At 43.3% G+C, this 14,759-nt stretch overlaps 2 protein-coding genes across 2 annotated transcripts; both read left to right on the forward strand.

The window, feature by feature from the left end:
* Positions 1-678: 678 nt before the first annotated feature.
* LOC100282384 (NADH-ubiquinone oxidoreductase 51 kDa subunit) lies at positions 679-4,106 on the forward strand. The gene is given in 2 exon segments (NM_001155295.1): positions 679-858; positions 2,442-4,106. Coding segments are annotated over 2 exon segments (1,515 nt in total). The 5' UTR covers positions 679-804; the 3' UTR covers positions 3,903-4,106.
* A 2,429-nt stretch (positions 4,107-6,535) lies between these two features.
* Positions 6,536-8,042, forward strand: LOC103649327 (thiol protease SEN102). The gene is made up of 2 exons (XM_008673627.3): positions 6,536-7,359; positions 7,469-8,042. The coding sequence occupies exons 1-2, from the start codon at positions 6,619-6,621 to the stop codon at positions 7,856-7,858; spliced, it is 1,131 nt and encodes a 376-aa protein (XP_008671849.1). The 5' UTR covers positions 6,536-6,618; the 3' UTR covers positions 7,859-8,042.
* The last annotated feature ends 6,717 nt before the right edge of the window (positions 8,043-14,759 follow it).

The following is a 14,759-nucleotide window of genomic DNA, read 5'->3' on the forward strand; positions in this document are numbered from 1 at the left end:
GAATTAAAACTTAAAAAGATTCCATTATCACTTGCAATATCCTTCGCAAGTAAAAAAACGGGACCTAGAGAGAGTAGATGGAAAGAAGGTCAGGTAGGAGTATACAGATTAATGTTTGTGGATTAAGGTCTAGTTTTATAAAAACCAATAATTAGCTTTTAAAATTATCTGAAGACATACAAACAAACAAGGTAATACTTAGTTATTTTTAGAGAAGACATTCAAACCTCAGCTAATAGTCTAGCTAACTATTAGTTGCACTCTCAACTACACATTAGCCTAAGGTTAACAATATTTTTGTAGAGGGTTAGAAAATAAAATAAATAAGTAAAAGTAAAACTAAATATTATTTTAGAGAATATTCACATAAATATTATTTTAAAGAAAATTATGTAGGGACAAATTTTTAATCTCTTTATTTTATTTTTTATTTCCTAAATTGTTGAATACAAAAATTAAATTTAACTAATTTAATTTTCGTATTTGACAATTTGACAATTTGAAAACTAAAATATAATAAAATAGAGGGACCACTGTCTAAGGAGATATTTATTTGAGATTATAATCTATCAGATTATATAATTTAACAAAATCTAAACTAACAATTAGTTTAAAAGTTGATAGATTATATAATTTAGTCAAATTATAATACTAAACAAACACCCCTAAATTACGATTATTGTTACGGAAGAGGTGCTCCTCTCTCTATCTCCCCCACGATCTCCGTTCCTTCCCCTCCCCGATCTCCCCAATCCGACCAGACCGGCAGGCACCTTCGACTCGAGCGGAGCAGGCGAGGCAGAGATGGCGCTGCGACGGGCGCTCCTCAGATCGGTCAACTTCTCCCCCGACAGCAAGGTCCGCTCCCTCTCCCTTCTCTTCCTCAGCGTTTCGCTAGGTTGGATCCACTAGTTAGGAGATTCGGAATCCCACGCGGGAGATGGGCCTGGCGTCGTAACCCCATTTTCGTGAGGGTTTGAGGCGAGGAGGGTAGGGCGCGGCCGCGCGGGTTCCAGTTGTTGGCCTGCCGATGTAATTCACTATTTCGCGTGGTGATGAACTTAATCCCTCCGGCGCAAGCGCAACGGCATGTTAGATTGACAACGTTTGGTGATGGGCGAAAGACTGAGGCAGGGGAAAAGTGCCCCCTCCCCTCTTTGCATGATTAATCGGTAATTCAGTACCTGTTGTGAGTTGCTTCCACTGGAACATGTCAATGAGGTTCAATTCTGAGCTGAAAGTCTGAACCTGAACATGCTATTCTTTGTCTACAGCATCCCCGAAGGAGATTTATACTAATGCTACTCTTGATCTAAAATCTAAACAAGGGATGAACTTTGCTCTTTTGGCTACTCTTATGCCCTGTGAGCGCATTCCACTATAAGTTGTTACTCCCTCCATTCCAAATATAAGTTTTTATCATGTATCTAAACTTAATATATCCAAATATAAGTTTTTATTATGTATCTAAACTTAATATATCCAAATATAAGTTTTTATTATGTATCTAATTACATAGTAAAAACTATGTGTGTAGAAAAGCCAAAATATCTTATAATGGAGGGATTATTTTTTTCTTCGATCGGGTAAACCTGGTCAGGTGTTCGTTAATAGGGAATAAAAGGGGCTCTGTATGGAATCTTTGTGTGTAGACCTTTAGGAATAAGTGAGAATGGTTTGTTAAGCTGAACGTGAACATGATATTTTTGCATCTTTGGACAGGCCACTGGTTTGGCAGCTGGCAGCAAATAACTTCAGCATCTTAAATACTCCATCTATTTTATTCTTAGTATTTCGTTCATACCTCTGGGTTAGAGCAACTCCAAAAGGCAATGTAAAAAAATTCCCCAAAAACTGATTATAGGGGACATACAGAAAATTTTGTAGGGGTGAAACAAGGTGTTACTCCAGCAGTTCCCTCAAAATAAAAACTGAAAACAAAACTGGGCCAGCTTTTAAAAATCGTAGGCCCATTTTGTCTAAATCGCTGGCTCATTTAATGCATGTCGCTAGCACTTTTTTTGGATTGCATGTCGCTGGTTACGGCAGGACTCGGATGGGGGGAGAAATCTACTCCCGCAAATCTGAGGGACGCCTGGCCTCGTTTCTGGGACGCAAATAATTGCGGGTGACGAATGGGGTTCTGTTGGATTAATAAAATCCAGATTTCGCCTGTAAACAAGGTTTTGTGGAGCCTTTATGTCGTTTCTTGGAGATGCTCTTATGCCTCAAGAATTAATGAAGGTTGCCTCTTATGTGACTGCTTTAATCACTTGGGAAATGAATCTTTCGACCTTTTGTTTCTGATAGTCACTGCAGTAAACTAATTATGAATATATTAATTTGTGAAGAGTGTAGAAGCACTTTTTCCCTAACGGTGTGCTATTTCTCAGGCTATTATGGTTCATTGGCATTCCCCTCAGTTTTAACTTTTTTTTCAGGCTGCAATTGAGTACTTTTATTCTTTCTCAAGGGCACAGTCTGCTTGTTCTCTCAATGGTGCTGGTCTTTGTCCTGCTAGTAGATCATTTAGCACCCAGGCTGCCACTACGTCAAGCACACCACAGCCTCCACCTCCACCACCCCCTCCAGAGAAGACTCACTTTGGTGGTCTCAAAGATGAGGATCGCATTTTCACCAACCTCTATGGTCTGCATGACCCTTTTCTGAAAGGCGCGGTGAAGAGAGGTGACTGGTATAGGACCAAGGATTTGGTGATTAAGGGGGCAGACTGGATAGTTAATGAAATGAAGAAATCAGGTCTTCGGGGTCGTGGAGGTGCAGGTTTTCCCTCTGGTCTGAAATGGTCCTTTATGCCCAAGGTTTCTGATGGACGCCCTTCTTATCTTGTTGTTAATGCTGATGAGAGTGAGCCTGGAACTTGCAAAGATAGAGAAATCATGCGCCAAGACCCCCACAAGCTTCTGGAAGGATGCCTTATTGCTGGAGTTGGAATGAGGGCATCAGCTGCTTACATCTACATTCGAGGTGAATACGTGAATGAGCGTCTCAACCTCGAGAAAGCTCGGCAGGAAGCATATGCAGCTGGACTTCTCGGTAAGAATGCTTGTGGATCTGGTTATGATTTTGATGTGCATATTCATTTTGGTGCTGGTGCGTACATCTGTGGTGAAGAGACTGCCCTATTAGAGAGCCTTGAAGGGAAGCAGGGCAAACCTAGGCTGAAGCCACCTTTCCCAGCCAATGCTGGGCTTTACGGCTGCCCCACAACTGTGACCAATGTTGAAACTGTGGCTGTATCCCCAACAATTCTTAGGCGTGGTCCAGAATGGTTCGCAAGCTTTGGGCGCAAGAACAACTCCGGAACCAAACTCTACTGCATCTCAGGTCATGTGAACAAGCCTTGCACCGTGGAAGAGGAAATGAGCATACCTCTGAAGGAGTTGCTCGAGAGGCACTGTGGAGGTGTGAGAGGAGGATGGGACAACCTGCTTGCAGTAATTCCCGGCGGTTCATCCGTTCCCCTTTTACCAAAGCACATATGTGACGATGTGTTGATGGACTACGACGCGCTGAAGGCTGTGCAGTCTGGATTGGGTACCGCAGCTGTCATCGTGATGGACAAATCTACGGACGTTGTCGACGCGATTGCCAGGCTGTCCTACTTCTACAAACACGAGAGCTGTGGGCAGTGCACGCCCTGCCGAGAGGGCACGCCCTGGCTCTGGATGATCATGGAGAGGCTCAAGGTTGGTGACGCGAAGCTAGAGGAAATCGACATGCTTCAGGAGGTCACGAAGCAAATCGAAGGGCATACTATCTGTGCCCTCGGGGACGCTGCGGCGTGGCCTGTGCAGGGACTTATCAGGCACTTCAGGCCGGAGTTGGAGAGGAGGATCCGCGAGCGAGCTGAAAGGGAGCTGTTGGCGGCTTCTGCATGATGTGCCAGCCGCATGTACTAGTTTTCTGATTTCTTTCTACCGAAATAATACAAACTGATGGAGCTCCTTTCTGTGTAAGCAAATGCTAGCATTCCTGATTTCTTTGAACCGTTTATGTGGATGTTTATTTGATGCACTCAAGCATCTGACGGATTTTGATGGACTAGGTACACCTTTTCATAGTAGAAACAAACTTGAGGGTTGTACCGTGTGTATACCTGCTTGTCTCTTTAATTCTGAGCTACGGCTTGGCTTGATTGATGACATTTGGCAGTGTAGGTGGTGTTGCACCCTTCGGGCCTTTGTTTCGGCTTCTCAGCAGCTTTTGCCCGTTAGAAGTTGCCAAGGACTGCTAAACGTCTAGTTTTTTAGGCAGCTTATGTGAAAATCACTTTACATATAGATAACCATCTAAAATCAATGTGAACAAAAAAAAAAATTGGTGGAGTCGTTACGAAAGTAGAAATCTGTCACTGTTTATATCCTAAACCCTATAAACCCTTTTATCTCTTTCCATATGTAATCCTCACGATACTCAGATTATCTTTATAGCCAGATTCTCTGTACAGCTAGATTTTCAGAAAAGCTTGTTAAAAAAAGCCATGCATGTACGACCCTGTTTGTTTGGAATTTTTCAGTTTCTGGTCGCCAAAAACTGTTGCGGACTGTTGAACGCCTTAGCTTTTCAGTCTGCTTTTATAATAATCGTTTTAGTAAAAACCGTCCAAAATCAAAATGAACACATAATCGATCAAGTCGTCTGACCTTCCACCTACATTGCCAAATACCATCGTTTCTGTAGGAAAGTTCACCTTGCCATTATGTGTAGCGGATCATATACTGCAGTCGCCGCTGAAGAAGTTAAGGAAGATTGTTGATACATATTTCTGTCCTCAATTCAGATAAGAATAAAAAGCGGACCACTTATTTTTGTTGACAACTTTAAAAAATTAGTAACTAATAAATGGAAAACTGTTAGAGCACAAACTCTTTTTTATTTACTTTTTAAAGTGTTTTACCAACTTTCTAAATCTATAATTTAAAGAGCTAAAATTTATATAAATGCTTTGAGGTCATGCTCGTCTTCGTATAAAGTTGAAGCCATGAGTATAGATTACTTTGTCCAATTCAAGCTGTTAGGAAAAGGTAATTGCCACTGAAATCCACGGTCGACGATGACGCTGTTAGGGAAGGTAACTGGACAAATAATGAAATGGTTATACTACCTTATCTCCTTTTTTTTTTTGTTCTCGTTTCACATCTGCTTCTGACTTTCTGTAGCGCAAAATATAATTTCTGTGGTCGCGCAAGTGCATGAATCATCCTATCCCGTTGAATTCAAACTCCGCCCAACCGCGCGCCATTGGATCCTCGTACTACTCCATCCATAAAAAGAGCTCCTGCAACTGGTCAATGTTAAGTATAAAATACTATCATATGTTAAAGATAAAAGATTGTATGCATAGTAGTAAAATGCCGTGTCCTTAGTCTTAGTAGTACAGTTACCTAACATGTAAAGGCTTTGGGTTGTGTCCCCCAGTTTAGACAGTGTTGTTATATATATCATATAAATTATACTCTATATACGCAAAAGTACATCTCCAAGAATATCTTGAACTGTGTCAATTTAACAGTCATTTTTTCTTGTTTATAAAAAATATTGACAATATTTATACCTCTAAGTAAATTTATTGTAAAAATATACTCCCTCCGTTTCAAATTAAAATTCATTTTAGCTTTTTTATTGAATTCATACAATAATTAATGTACGTGTTATATATATATGTATCTAGATTCATTATTATTAATTTGAATATAGACATATATAAAATCAACTGTTCAAACGAATTCTACAGAGGGAGTATTAAAGACTACTAAATATATATTATAAAATATAATATTTTCTTATATATGTTGGGTTAAATCTAACGATGTTTGACTTCGTTAGGAAAACAAGAATCACGTCTCTTATAGCGCACCGAGGGAGTAACAAGACTATCTCGCTCCAGTAAAGGATGATCTGCACTGTACATGATTTTATATACATTTTATACATAGAGGATATTTTCTCTCCTATACCGTACCCTGCAGCGGCGTCTTAATAATGTTCATCCGTCTCTATATATCGAGATTATCTCTCATCTTGTCTATTCATTTTAATACTTTAAACAATATATTAAGAAAAACTAATATATATATAATATTTAAGGGTATGATAAATACGTACCTACAAAAATTCAGAGCAAAATATATATCTAATATAACTACTTATGTAAAAAGGGATGACATATAGAAGAACAAATATTTATAGATGTAGATGATAGATATAAATAACGCTGATGGAGACATGCTAAACATCACATAGTCCATCGATTGCCACTTGTTCACAGAAACATATGTAGCACTAGCACACGTATCTCAATCCATGGATCGCCACTTGTAGCCAACTGTTTACATTAATCTCCATTATCCTAAGCAGTACCAAGGTCAGAGTATCATTATGCATGAAGTAAGAAACATGAATTACCAGACATCGCTGCTGCTTTATTTTGACCGCCACACGGACCCTGGTTTTCTCGTCCCCGATGGCCATGCACCCCCTATAAAAAAAGGCTCATACTCGAACATACAAGTCACACACAACTCGCTCGCAACACACACACACACACAGAGAGAGAGAGAGGGGGGGGAAAGCCGGCAGCATCCATCCATCGAGATGGTGAAGAAAATGGGAGCTAGCCGAGCGCTTGTGTTGGCAGCAGCAATGCTGGCCATGGCCGTGGCGGCCAAGGGTGCCCTGCTGCTGACGGACAAGGACCTGGAGTCGGAGGAGAGCATGTGGAGTCTGTACGAGCGGTGGCGCAGCGTGCACACCGTGTCGCGGGACCTCAGGGAGAAGCAGAGCAGGTTCGAGGCGTTCAAGGCGAACGCCAGGCACATCGGCGAGTTCAACAAGAGGAAAGACGTTCCCTACAAGCTCGGCCTCAACAAGTTCGCGGACCTGACGCAGGAGGAGTTCGTCAGCAAGTACACGGGCGCCAAGGTCGTCGACTCCGAGGCCGCCGCCAGGCTCGCCAGCGGCGTGCGCGTGTCGTCCAGCGACGAGTCGCCGCCGCAGCTGGCCGCCTCCGTCGGCGACGCGCCCGACGCGTGGGACTGGAGAGACCACGGAGCCGTCACCGCCGTGAAGGACCAGGGGCAGTGCGGCAGCTGCTGGGCCTTCTCGGCAGTGGGCGCGGTGGAGAGCGTCAACGCCATCGTCACGGGCAACCTGCTCACGCTGTCGGAGCAGCAGATGCTCGACTGCTCCGGCGCCGGCGACTGCACCTACGGCGGGTACACGTACTACGCCATGCTGTACGCCATCAGTAACGGGCTTACCCTCGACCAGTGCGGCAAGACTCCCTACTACCAGCGCTACGACGCCCAGCAGCATCTACCCTGCAGATTCGACGCGGTAATAAGTTGTCTGAGCTAAGATTAAAGAGAGAGTACTACTCATTTAGTATTATATATCAATGACCAATCAATATAATCGATGTATGATTGCATGCATGCATATGCAGAAAAAGCCTCCTGTGGTGAAGATCGACAGCATGTACGTGATGAACAACGCCGACGAGGCCGCCCTGAAGCGGGCAGTGTACAAGCAGCCGGTGTCCGTGCTCATCGACGCCGGCGGCATCGGCTACTACAGCGAGGGCGTCTTCACGGGGCCGTGCGGGACGTCGCTGAACCACGCCGTGCTGCTCGTCGGCTACGGCGCCACCGCGGATGGCACCAAGTACTGGATCGTCAAGAACTCGTGGGGCGCCGACTGGGGCGAGAAGGGATATTTCCGCCTCAAGCGCGACGTCGGCACCCAGGGCGGTCTCTGTGGCATCACCATGTACCCCATTTATCCCATCAAGAACTGCCCCTGCCCGGCGGCGGCGGCTGCTGTTGCGGCCTACTAGCGGCCGGAGAGAGGGATAATATATGCATGCTTATTCATAAATAAATAAACACATGCATACATACATACATACATAGAGTGTAGTAATGTATGTGTATATGTATGCGGGCATGGTTTCAATAAAACGGTGTGTATGGTGTCCCTTGCTTATTGCAAGTTAATTAATAAAGGGTAATATCTCCCTCTCTCTTCTCATCAGTTCTTTAGCTATTTGAACAACTGGCCGGTACTATTTACTGAACACCGGCTCATCTACTGCGACCTATATAGTCCCTAAGCCGGCTAGCTAGGATCGGTGTGGTCAATTCACAGATGAGTTGTGCCAAAGAAAATCCAGTCTTTAGTTTCTCAATCATTTTGTTGACAAGGACACCTGTCAAATACAAGGAACTCTCTCAACTACCCATGTCAATATATCACAGGCACTACAGTAAAATATGACATTTCCGACCACTGTAGCCTTATGTTCGATGGTACCTGTCACTCGGCCGTAAAGGATCGGAAATACCCTTATTACGAGATATGGGTCTTTGATCTTCCATTGTTATTGGTTGTTCCCTAATTTTCATATTAGCATGTAAAAAGTGAGTCAAAATATGCCAAGTTTAATATTAATAAGGAAATATCATAGTAACAGTTCATGTTATGTTTACAGATATGGACCTTGGTGGTTTTCTCAATGTTACAAAAGCTAGAAGAGTCTTTTCTACTTAGTTGTATGCTAACACTGGTTGTTAAGGTGAAATAGAGTCTTGTGTGTATTACCAAAAGCTAAGGTTAACACGACATTATCATAGTTGAGTACAATAATAGTTATCTTTTATGTCTTATTATTGTAAACTCTGAAACATTTCCTATAGATGGGTAGCTTGCATTTTACGCTACAATTAACTCAAATCACTTGTTGTATTTTACACCACTTTACGACATTTCTTGATGCGTTTTATAGCAACCTCGTGCAGAGAGGTACATTTGGACCATATTCAACGTTATGAAATAGATCGGCGATTTACGCTAAAGTTCATTCGCATTTACGCTATTTTGGTTTATGTTTTACGCTCAAACCCCTCCGAGCCAGAACCGTGCACTGTAGTACGTGCGTGATTTTCACGTCGTAATTTGGGCCCCATTCGTCATTAGAAAATAGATCAAAGATTTACGCTAAAATCCGTACCCATTTACGCTATTTTGGTTCACATTTTACGTTGAAATCCATTCGAGCCAGAACCCACGCACGATCGGACGTACGTGATTTTAACGCCGTATTTTCGGGCCCCTTTGCCATTACGAAACATATCTATGATTTACGCTAAAATTTGTACTCATTTATGTTGTTTTTCACGTTTTACGTTGAAATTTGTTCGATCCAAAACTCACGTCGGTACACCGTGGGGTATACCTGGCTGGGGCTTCCCGTACTAATGGAAGCCTTACCTCCTCCCTATATATATGTGTGTATAGTTTGAATAGAACAGTGTGTATGTGTCTGGTTTGAATAAACCATTCCCTTATTGCAAAATAAGTAAAGGGCAACTTTTTCTCTTTATCTCACTATTTCAAATCTACATGGGTCATTGTCATGCTGAAACCAGACACCACTGTTGGAACCCGACTTAAAAACCAAGAAGCCAGCCTTCAGTTTATGCTTTACAGAAACTGAATTCTCAATTTCTTAAAAACCAAGAAGCTAGCTTCACCTAGCGGTGATAGTCGCCTAGAGGGGGGGGTGAATAGGGCAAAACTGAAATTTACAAATATAAACACAACTACAAGCCGGGTTAGCGTTAGAAATATAAAAGAATCCACGAGAGAGGGCGCAAAACAAATCGCAAGCGAATAATGAAGTGAGACACGAGGATTTGTTTTACCGAGGTTCGGTTCTCTCAAACCTACTCCCCGTTGAGGAGGCCACAAAGGCCGGGTCTCTTTCAACCCTTCCCTCTCTCAAACGGTCCCTTGGACCGAGTGAGCTTCTCTTCTCAAATCAAAGCCGGGAACAAAACTTCCCCGCAAGGGCCACCACACAATTGGTGCCTCTTGCCTTGATTACAATGGAGTTGTGATCTCAAGAACAAGTGAGAAAGAAAAGAAGCAATCCAAGCGCAAGAGCTCAAATGAACACGGCAAATCACTCTCACTAGTCGCTAGGGCTTTGTGTGGAATTGGAGAGGATTTAATCTCTTTGGTGTGTCTAGAATTGAATGCTAGAGCTCTTGTAGTAGTTGAGAAGTGGAAAACTTGGATGCAATGAATGGTGGGGTGGTTGGGGTATTTATAGCCCCAACCACCAAACTTGACCGTTGGCTGGAGGCGTCTGCTCGATGGCGCACCGGACAGTCCGGTGCCCCTGCCACGTCATCACTGCCGTTGGATTCTGACCGTTGGAGCTTCTGACTTCTGGGCCCTCCTGGATGTCCGGTGCACACCGGACATGTACTGTTTGATGTCCGATGCACCGGTATGGGCATGTCTGACGTCTGCGCGCGTTGCGCGCGCATTAAATGCACCGCAGGGAGCCGTTGGCGCCGAAAAGAGTCGTTGCTCCGCTGGTACACCGGACAGTCCGGTGCACACCGGACAGTCCGGTGAATTTTAGCGGAGCGGCTGCCACGCGAACCCGAGGCTGGCGAGTTCCGGAGACCGCGCTTCCTTGGAGCACCGGACATGTCCGGTGCACACCGGACAGTCTGGTGAATTATAGCGCGCCGGCTTCCGAGAATTCCCGAGAGTGAAGAGTTGGAGTTGGAGTCCTCTGGGCGCACCGGACACTGTCCGGTGTACACCGGACAGTCCGGTGCCTTCAGCCAGAGGTGCCTTCGGTTGCCTCGTTGCTCCTTTGTTGAATCCAAAACATGGTCTTTATATTGGCTAAGTGTGAACCTTTTGGACCTGTATAACTTGAGTACTAGAGCAAACTAGTTAGTCCAATATTTGTGTTGGGCAATTCAACCACCAAAATTATTTAGGAACTAGGTATAAGCCTAATTCCCTTTCAATCTCCCCCTTTTTGGTGATTGATGCCAACACAAACCAAAGCAAATTCAAAAGTGCATAATTGAACTAGTTTGCATAATGTAAGTGCAAAGGTTGCTTGGAATTGAGCCAATATAAATACTTACAAGATATGCATGAATTGTTTCTTTCTTATGTAACATTTTGGACCACGCTTGCACCACATGTTTTGTTTTTGCAAGATTCTTTTGTAAATTTTTTTCAAAGTTCTTTTGCAAATAGTCAAAGGTAAATGAATAAGAGTTGCAAAGCATTTTCAAGATTTGAAATTTTCTCCCCCTGTTTCAAATGCTTTTCCTTTGACTAAACAAAACTCCCCCTCAACTAAATTCTCCTCTTAGTGTTCAAGAGGGTTTTAAGATATCAAGTTTTGAAAATACTACTTGCTCCCCTTTTAGAACACAAAGAGATACCAATTTTGAAATCTTTCAGCCAATTGAGAAACATATGTTTAAAATTAGGGTGGTGGTGCGGTCCTTTGCTTTGGGCTCATATTTTCTCCCCCTTTGGCATGAATCGCCAAAAACGGAATCATTAGAGCCCTTTTTGATGGCTATTTTCTCTCCTTTGGCAAATAAAACATAGGGGTGAGGATTATACCAAAGATGGAGAGATGCTTGGAGTGACGGCGAAGGATGAGTAGTAGAGTGGAGTGGAAGCCTTTGTCTTCGCCGAAGACTCCAATTCCCTTTCAATATACCTATGACTTGGTTTGAAATGCACTTAAAAACACATTAGTCATAGCATATATAAAAGAGATACATGATCAAAGGTATATTTATGAGCAATGTGTGCAAGTTTAGCAAAAGAAATTCCTAGAATCAAGAATATTAAGCTCATGCCTAAGTCTGGTAAAAGATTGTTCATCGAGTGGCTTGGTAAAGATATCGGCTAATTGATCTTTAGTGTTAATGTATGAAATCTCGATATCCCCCTTTTGTTGGTGATCCCTAAGAAAATGATACCGAATGGCTATGTGTTTAGTGCGGCTGTGCTCAACGGGATTGTCGGCCATTTTGATTGCACTCTCATTATCACATAGCAAAGGGACTTTGGTTAATTTGTAGCCGTAGTCCCGCAGGGTTTGCCTCATCCAAAGCAATTGCGCGCAACAGTGGCCTGCGGCAATGTACTCGGCTTCGGCGGTAGAAAGAGCAACCGAATTTTGCTTCTTTGAAGCCCAAGACACCAAGGATCTTCCCAAGAACTGGCAAGTCCCCGATGTGCTTTTCCTATTAATCTTGCACCCCGCCCAATCGGCATCCGAATAACCAATCAAATCAAATGTGGATCCCCGAGGGTACCAAAGCCCAAACTTAGGAGTATAAGCTAAATATCTCAAGATTCGTTTCACGGCCGTAAGGTGTGATTCCTTAGGGTCGGCTTGGAATCTTGCACACATGCATACGGAAAGCATAATGTCCGGTCGAGATGCACATAAGTAAAGCAATGAACCAATCATCGACCGGTATACCTTTTGATCCACGGACTTACCTCCCGTGTCGAGATCGAGATGCCCATTTGTTCCCATGGGTGTCTTGATGGGCTTGGCATCCTTCATCCCAAACTTGCTTAGAATGTCTTGAGTGTACTTCGTTTGGCAAATGAAGGTGCCCTCTTGGAGTTGCTTGACTTGGAATCCTAGAAAATACTTCAACTCCCCCATCATCGACATCTCGAATTTCTGTGTCATGATCCTACTAAACTCTTCACATGTAGACTCGTTAGTAGACCCAAATATAATATCATCAACATAAATTTGGCATACAAACAAGTCATTTTCAAGAGTTTTAGTAAAGAGTGTAGGATCGGCCTTGCCAACTTTGAAGCCATTAGAAATAAGGAAATCTCTTAGGCATTCATACCATGCTCTTGGGGCTTGCTTGAGCCCATAAAGCGCCTTAGAGAGCCTATAAACATGATTAGGATACTCACTGTCTTCAAAGCCGGGAGGTTGCTCAACATAGACCTCTTCCTTGATTGGTCCGTTGAGGAAGGCACTTTTCACGTCCATTTGATAAAGCTTAAAGCCATGGTAAGTAGCATAGGCCAATAATATGCGAATAGATTCAAGCCTAGCTACGGGTGCATAGGTTTCACCAAAATCCAAACCTTCGACTTGTGAATACCCCTTGGCCACGAGTCGAGCTTTGTTCCTTGTCACCACACCATGCTCGTCTTGCTTGTTGCGGAAGACCCACTTGGTTCCTACAACATTTTGGTTAGGACGTGGAACTAAATGCCATACCTCGTTCCTCGTGAAGTTGTTGAGCTCCTCTTGCATCGCCATCACCCAATCCGCATCTTGGAGTGCTTCCTCTACCCTGTGTGGCTCAATAGAGGAAACAAAGGAGTAATGTTCACAAAAATGTGCAACCCGAGATCGAGTAGTTACCCCCTTATGAATGTCGCCGAGGATGGTGTCGACGGGGTGATCTCGTTGGATTGCTTGGTGGACTCTTGGGTGTGGCGGCCTTGGTTCTTTTTCCTCATTGTCTTCATCAGTTGCATCTCCCCCTTGATTGTTGCCGTCATTTAGAGGTGGCTCATCTTCTTGATCTTCTTGTTCAACATCTTGAGCCTCATCCTCATCTTGTGTTGGTGGAGATGCTTGCGTGGAGGAGGATGGTTGATCTTGTGCATGTGGAGGCTCTTCGGTTTCCTTAGGACACACATCCCCAATGGACATGTTCCTTAGCGCTATGCATGGAGCCTGTTCTTCACCTATCTCATCAAGATCAACTTGCTCTACTTGAGAGCCGTTAGTTTCATCAAACACAACGTCACAAGAAACTTCAACAAGTCCTGAGGACTTGTTAAAGACTCTATATGCCCTTGTGTTTGAGTCATATCCTAGTAAAAAGCCTTCTACAGTTTTAGGTGCAAATTTAGATTTTCTACCTCTCTTAACAAGGATAAAGCATTTGCTACCAAAAACTCTAAAATATGAAACATTGGGCTTTTTACCGGTTAGGAGTTCATAGGATGTCTTCTTGAGGATTCGTTGAAGATATAACCGATTGATGGCGTAGCAGGCGGTGTTGACCGCCTCGGCCCAAAACCGGTCCGGTGTCTTGTACTCATCAAGCATGGTTCTTGCCATGTCCAATAGAGTTCGATTCTTCCTCTCTACTACACCATTTTGTTGTGGAGTGTAGGGAGAAGAGAACTCATGCTTGATGCCCTCCTCCTCAAGGAAGCTTTCAATTTGAGAGTTCTTGAACTCCGTCCCATTGTCGCTTCTAATTTTCTTGATCCTTAAGCCGAACTCATTTTGAGCCCGTCTCAAGAATCCCTTTAAGGTCTCTTGGGTTTGAGATTTGTCCTGCAAAAAGAACACCCAAGTGAAGCGAGAATAATCATCCACTATTACAAGACAATACTTACTCCCGCCGATGCTTATGTAAGCAATCGGGCCGAATAGATCCATGTGGAGAAGCTCAAGCGGTCTGTCGGTCGTCATAATGTTCTTGTGTGGATGATGGACTCCAACTTGCTTCCCTGCCTGACATGCGCTACAAATCCTGTCTTTCTCAAAATGAACATTTGTTAATCCTAAAATGTGTTCTCCCTTTAGAAGCTTATGAAGATTCTTCATCCCAACATGGGCTAGTCGGCGGTGCCAGAGCCAACCCATGTTAGTCTTAGCAATTAAGCATGTGTCGAGTTCAGCTCTATCAAAATCTACTAAGTATAGCTGACCCTCTAACACACCCTTAAATGCTACTGAATCATCACTTCTTCTAAAGACAGTGACACCTATATCAGTAAAGAGACAGTTGTAACCCATTTTGCATAATTGAGATACAGAAAGCAAATTATAATCTAATGAATCTACAAGAAAAACATTGGAAATAGAATGGTCAGGAGATATAGCAATTTTACCAAGT

Source organism: Zea mays, chromosome 2, assembly GCF_902167145.1.
Source record: "Zea mays cultivar B73 chromosome 2, Zm-B73-REFERENCE-NAM-5.0, whole genome shotgun sequence".
Classification (NCBI taxonomy): domain Eukaryota; kingdom Viridiplantae; phylum Streptophyta; class Magnoliopsida; order Poales; family Poaceae; genus Zea; species Zea mays.

What these genes read in the sequence shown, in the direction of transcription:
- LOC103649327 (XM_008673627.3), top strand. Translation starts at nt 6,619, where the DNA reads ATGGTGAAGAAAATGGGAGCTAGCCGAGCGCTTGTGTTGGCAGCAGCA. An exon ending in TACCCTGCAGATTCGACGCG is followed by an intron (nt 7,360 to 7,468) that starts GTAATAAGTTGT and finishes ATGCATATGCAG; the next exon opens with AAAAAGCCTCCTGTGGTGAA.